The sequence below is a fragment of the Triticum dicoccoides genome, chromosome 5A, assembly GCF_002162155.2.
Source record: "Triticum dicoccoides isolate Atlit2015 ecotype Zavitan chromosome 5A, WEW_v2.0, whole genome shotgun sequence".
Lineage (NCBI taxonomy): Eukaryota > Viridiplantae > Streptophyta > Magnoliopsida > Poales > Poaceae > Triticum > Triticum dicoccoides.
The window spans coordinates 273,761,078-273,767,568 of record NC_041388.1 but is presented as its reverse complement, the minus strand read 5'-3'; the positions used below and the strand labels follow the sequence as shown (position 1 = coordinate 273,767,568).

Sequence of the window (6,491 nt, the reverse complement as noted above, 5' to 3'; positions counted from 1 at the left end):
CCTCGTGGCCCCCCCTGGCAGGCCTCCGGTGCCCATCTTTTGCTATATGAAGTCTTTCGCCCTAGAAAAAATAAGAAGGAAGCTTTCGGGACGAAGCGCCGCCGTCTCGAGGCGGAACCTTGGCGGAACCAATCTGGGGCTCCGGTGGAGCTGTTCTGCCGGGGAAACATCCCTCCGGGAGGGGGAAATCATCACCATTGTCATCACTATCGATCCTCTCATCGGGAGGGGGTCAATCTTCATCAACATCTTTACCAGCACCATCTCATCTCAAACCCTAGTTCATCTCTCGTATCCAATCTTTGTCTCAAAACCTCGGATTGGTACCTGTTGGTTGCTAGTAGTGTTGATTACTCCTTGTAGTTGATGCTAGTTGGTTTATTTGGTGGAAGATTATATGTTTAGATCCTTTATGCATATTAATACCCCTATGATTATGAACATGAATATGATTTGTGAGTAGTTATGTTTGTTCCTGAGGACATGGGAGAAGTCTTGATATAAGTAGTCATGTGAATCTGGTATTCGTTCGATATTTTGATGAGATGTATGTTGTCTCTCCTCTAGTGGTGTCATGTGAACGTCGACTACATGGCACTTTACCATTGTTTGGGCCTAGGGGAAGGCATTGGGAAGTAATAAGTAGATGATGGGTTGCTAGAGTGACAGAAGCTTAAACCCTAGTTTATGCATTGCTTCATAAGGGGCTGATTTGGATCCATATGTTTCATGCTATGGTTAGGTTTACCTTGATACTTCTTTTGTAGTTGTGGATGCTTGCAAGAGGGGTTAATCATAAGTGGGATACTTGTCCAAGGAAGGGCAGTACCCAAGCACCGGTCCACCCACATATCAAATTATCAAAGTAACGAACGTGAATCATATGAGCGTGATGGAAACTAGCTTGACGATAATTCCCATGTCTCCTCGGGAGCGCTTTCCTTTATATAAGAGTTTGTCCAGGCTTGTCCTTTGCTACAAAAAGGATTGGGTCGTCTTGCTGCACCTTGTTTACTTTTATTACTTGTTACCCGTTACGAATTACCTTATCACAAAACTATCTGTTACCGATAATTTCAGTGCTTGTAGAGAATACCTTACTGAAAACCGCTTGTCATTTCCTTCTGCTCCTCGTTGGGTTCGACACTCTTACTTATCGAAAGGACTACAATAGATTCCCTATACTTGTGGGTCATCAATGGTCCCATCCCCTGACGTCGTTCGGGGTTAACCTCTAGCGTGTTGGTACAAGGGGTGTGTTCGGGTGTGAATGACCCGTGGTCCAAAGTCGGGGTCAGATCCGAGCTCAAAGCCAGGTCTGGGATAGAGGCCGACCTGAGGATAGGGTCGAGGAGAAGGCTTGAAGTTGAGGCTTTGGAATTTCTGGGTTTCTCGGGTAAGGCTGGGGACCGAGTGAAGATCAGATCACCCCGGGCGTAGCGGCGTACTCCAGGTTGCCAAACCGGATTACCTGTCTAGGGGCGAGACTATTGATCTGGTCAAGGTGACCGGTCGAGTTAGCGTGGAGAACAACGCCGACAAACGCGAAGAGCTGGCCATGTACGAAGTTGTCCATGGTGCAGATGCCCTTGCTAGTGACTAAGCGAGCCATCGGTCCTTTGATGATCTCACAATGGAACTCTCAATGAAAGCACCAATGTCGGTGTCAAAACCGGCAGATCTCGGGTAGGGGGTCCCGAGCTATGGATCTTGAATCAATGGGTAACAAAGAACGCAGAGACAATATTTACCCAGGTTTGGGCCCTCTCGAAGAGGTCAAACCCTACATCCTGCTTGATTATATTGATGTGTGTATATGATGATTACTGAGTTGATCTACTGCGAGATCGGATGAACTAAACCCTAGATGAGTAAGATGGTGGTTCTCCCCCTCTACGGACTAAACCCTCTGGTTTATATAGACACCAGGGGTACCTAGAGTTACATATGTCGGTTACCACCAAGGGATGAGCACACGAGCTAAGCCAAGCAAGACTTGGAGTATACGCCAAGTCTCCGGAGGTTCCCTTCTAACCCGAGGACCCCTTAGTCCGGGACTCCCTCATCGACCACTTGTCACCTGGTCGGAACGGCTCACCCTAACGGCCATTAGCCATGCGCGCCATCAGCCGTGTCCAACGTGGACCTGACTAGAGGGCCCTCCTTGTCGTAAAAAGGCTTAAAATGTAACGATTTGAAGACTAAGGTTTTTTGGAACAACAAACCAATTTTGTGGTAGTTTTTTGAAAGAGTAATTTTGAACAACAAACCAATACTTGTGATATGTATATGTTTTAGAAGACGGTTCATAATGTCGACGGAGATTTTATACGCATAGTAATTGTTATTGAATAGCATGATGGTATGTTCCATCAGAAGATGAATGCAATTGGACAACTTGGCGCAAGTGCAATTCAGAAGTGTGTCATGGCAATGCATATGGAGTTTCGGGTCAGTATGCAAATGAATACTAGGGCAAAAAAAAGTATGTAGATGAATATGCCCACATTGCAGAAGATCTTGTCATCATCCGTGTGAAGAAATGTACAAAGGTGTGATTAGTTCTTTGAAGAGGAGTACATGAGAGCACCCAATGCAGATGCCATGACTGAAGCTGATGGAGAGTGGTGCAATTAGAGGGCTTCGTAGGATCTTTTCATCATTTTATTTGAAATATTTGCTTCATTTGGATAATATGTTGTGTTCTAATTTGAATTTGAGAATTTGAAAACAATGAGTTTGAAATGTCGGTGAAACATTTATGTCATAAAGGTCGAGATTTGAATTAAGATATTGTGGCATCTGGTTGCATTTTCCAACTGAAATGGAAAATTGAGATATTTGCGAGTACCAGTGGTTTCATTATGGGGCAGCTCGAGCAATTTTTTCAGTTGTGTATCCCTTGCTAATTGATTCTGACAATGTAGTTGGTATGGGGTTTATGTCTGCCAAAGGAAGTGATCAATAGGGAAGGAAAACTTTTTGCCCTCTCAATACTTGGATTATGCAGGAATCAAGTTTTTATGATGGGCAGGCTAGAGTTGGTCCTAGTACTTTACAAGCTTTGGTGAAAAAATGTGAAGCTAGCGTTGTGTTTTTGGCAAACGGGAAGGAATTGTTTGAATTGGGAAGGCAGGAGAAGAGTTCAATCTCTTCCTCTACTCTCCCTCCCGTCCACACGGCTAAGAATAGGTCTCACCCTGCTCGAGCTCAGCCAAACAAGAGAGGACCATCATCCATGCATGCATGACGTAGTGTCATCCTCACCGCCACTCCATTGCATTTGCATGCGTTGCTAGCCCGGAGCTCGTCGAGCCACGATGGACACGGACGCCGCCGTGAACGTGACGGCGGCCGCGGCCAAGGCAGCGGCCGATGCCACGGCGACGGTGAAGCCCGTGGCGGCGGCGTGCTATGACAACAACCTAGTGAACTCGCAGGGCATGTTCCTGGGGGACCAGCCGCTGCGCTTCGCCCTCCCGCTCCTCCTCATCCAGGTCTCCCTCATCCTCCTGCTCTCCGCCGCCGCCCACCACGTGCTCCGCCGCCTCGGCCAGTCCCGCTTCGTCACCCACATGCTCGTCGGCATCCTCCTCGGCCCCTCCGTGCTCGGCCGCAACCACGAGCTCCGCGGCGCCCTCTTCTCCGAGCGCGGCACCTACATCCTCGAGAGCGTCTCGCTCGTCGCGCTCATCCTCTTCTTGTTTTCCATGGGCGTCAAGACGGACATGAGCCTGCTCCGCCGCCCCAGCGGCCGCGCCGTCGCCGTTGGCCTCGCTGGCTCCGTCGTCCCGCTCGCCATCACGCTCCCGGTGTTCCACATGCTACAGCCCACCCTCCCCGCCGACCTTCGCGGCTCGTCGCTCATCACCGAGATCGCCGTGCGCCTCTCGCTCTCCTCCTTCCCCGTCATCGCCGACGCGCTCGCCGAGCTCGACCTCCTCAACTCCGAGCTCGGTCGCATCGCGCTCACCGCGTCCCTCATCACCGACGTCACCTCCTGGTTCCTCCGAGCCTGCTTCGCCGCGGCGTTCCTCGTCACGGAGGCCAAGTCGCCCGCATTCACTACCAACATCCTCGCCTCCTTCGTCGGCTTCGTCTTCTTCGTCGCCTTCGTGGCACGCCCCGCCGGACGCTACATCGCCTACAAGCGCACGCCGGCGGGTGACCTCCTATCGGAGGGTTCCTTCGTCGTCGTGGTGATCGCAGCGCTCCTGTCGGCGCTGGTGACGGATGTGATCGGGTTCAAGTACATGATCGGGCCGATGATGCTGGGGCTCGCGATCCCCGGTGGCATGCCGATCGGCGCCACCATGACGGAGCGGCTCGACTCCTTCTTCATCGCGCTCTTCCTCCCCGTGTATATGGCGCTCGCGGGCTACCGCACAGACTTCTCAGAGCTGGGCGGCCACGAGGAGAAATGGTGCGCGCTGGAGCTGTTCGTGGCCCTATGCGTCGCCGGAAAGATGGTGGGCTGCATAGCCGCGGGGCTCTTCTTCGCCATGCCGATCGGAGAGGCCACGGCTCTGGCGCTCATGCTCAACATCCGGGGCATCGTGGAGGTGGCCGCCATCAACAACTGGGGAGACACAATGAAGGCCACTGCCGAGCATTACTCGACGCTGACCTTGTCCATGGTGCTCATCACGGCAGCGGCCACGCCGCTCATCAAGATCCTCTACGACCCGACAGGGAGGTTCGCGAGGGCCAAGCGGCGGACCATGGAGGGCGCTCGGCCCAACGCGGAGCTCCGTGTGATGGCCTGCCTCTACACGGAGGACCACGCCGCGCCGCTCATCGACCTCCTCGAGGCCTCCGGCGCGAACCACGACTTCCCCGTCTCCCTCATCGTGCTCCACCTCACCGAGCTCGTCGGCCGCGCCGCCTCCGTGCTCAAGCCGCACAAGAAGTCGTCCACGTCCACCGCATCATCGCCGTCGGACCGCATCGTGAACGCGTTCCGCCACTTCGAGCAGCAGGCGGCGCCGGGGGCGGTGACGGTGAGCCCCTACGTCGCCCAGTCTCCCTACAGCTCCATGCACCATGACGTGTGCTCGCTAGCGCACAGCCGGAAGGCCAACCTCATCCTCCTCCCGTTCCACAAGTCCTCGGACGGGGCGCGCAGCACGGCCAACTCCGCCGTCCGCTCCGCCAACCGCGCCGTGCTCCAGTACGCGCCCTGCTCCGTCGCCATCCTCGTGGACCACGGCCTTGCGTCCGGGTCTGCGTGCGCCACGGCGTCCAACAGGAACCTGCTCCAGAGGGTGGCCCTCTACTTCCTGGGGGGACCCGACGACCGGGAGGCGCTGGCGTACGCGGCGAGGATGCCGGAGAGCGGGGGGACGTCGGTGACGGTGGTGCGGATCAAGCTGCGGAACTGGGTTGGGATGGGCGGGCACGACGAGGTGAGGGACGAGGAGGTGCTCCAGGAATTCTGGCAAAGGTACAGGGAAGACGAGAGGGTGGTGTACGTGGAGAAGACGGTGGAGGACGGGGAGGGGACGGCGTCGGTGGTGAGGTCCATGAGCGACAAGTTCGACCTGGTCATCGTCGGACGGAGAGGGGAGGACAGGGACGTCGAGGGGTCGGCGCTCACAAGCGGCCTCTCGGAGTGGAGCGAGTGCCCGGAGCTGGGCGTGCTCGGTGACATGCTCGCCACCGCGGAGTTCGCGTCCAAAGTGTCCATCCTCGTCATCCAGCAGCAGGCCGGGATTACCACCGGCGGCGATGCCGACTATCAATGATAGGGACTGATTCGACTTTGGTTCGTCGTTAGTACATTGTTTCTTTCTCGTTGAATATATGTATGTATATTCTAGTGAAAGCAAGGTAATTTTGTTCACTTGTAGTAGCACATATAGAGCAACTTATTGTTACTTTCCCTGTGCAACTTGTTGTAACAAAACTGTAAGAGGAAGATGATAGAATGATAGATGCATTTTTTGTTCTTCATGTCCCGCAAAATTCGCTTCCGGTTTGTTGCACCTTGCTATATTTTGCAATATGGTAAGTCAATTTTGTGGGAGGAGAAACGGTTCGAGGAGGAGGAAGGCTGGAGATAGAAGAAAGAAAATCGACTGTTCAATTTTTAATCTAATGGTCTAGAAAATCAACTTACCCAAAATATATTTTTGGACGACTGACATATAGCCGGTCCCATATTTTGTGGGACTTTGACCCACGGCAAAAGAAATAAAAGGTCAGATGAAAACAAATATCACTTTCTTTTACTTGGGAAAACTATACCAACAACTTTTTTTGGATAAAGACTATACCAACAATCATATGGAGGTGATTAATCCTCGGTCTTTTTTCTTTGGACTCTATGCGTTAGGTATCGGAAAATGTTTCAGTTGTCAGTCATTTTTCTCAGGAACCATCAGATCTTTCTCAAACGGCCCAAAACAGATCATTGTTCATATTCAACCTCCCTCTCTCTTTTTCCTCACGCGCCTCCAGCCTATCCCGCCCCAACCGTCGGCCTCCACCAC

General features: G+C 52.8%; 1 protein-coding gene across 1 annotated transcript; it reads left to right on the top strand.

The window, feature by feature from the left end:
* The first annotated feature begins 3,320 nt into the window (after positions 1 to 3,320).
* On the top strand, positions 3,321 to 5,823 carry LOC119297205 (cation/H(+) antiporter 15-like). The gene is made up of 3 exons (XM_037575082.1): positions 3,321 to 3,344; positions 3,498 to 4,115; positions 4,323 to 5,823. Exons 1-3 carry the CDS (start codon positions 3,321 to 3,323, stop codon positions 5,742 to 5,744), a joined length of 2,064 nt encoding a protein of 687 aa, XP_037430979.1. The 3' UTR covers positions 5,745 to 5,823.
* Positions 5,824 to 6,491: the final 668 nt, after the last annotated feature.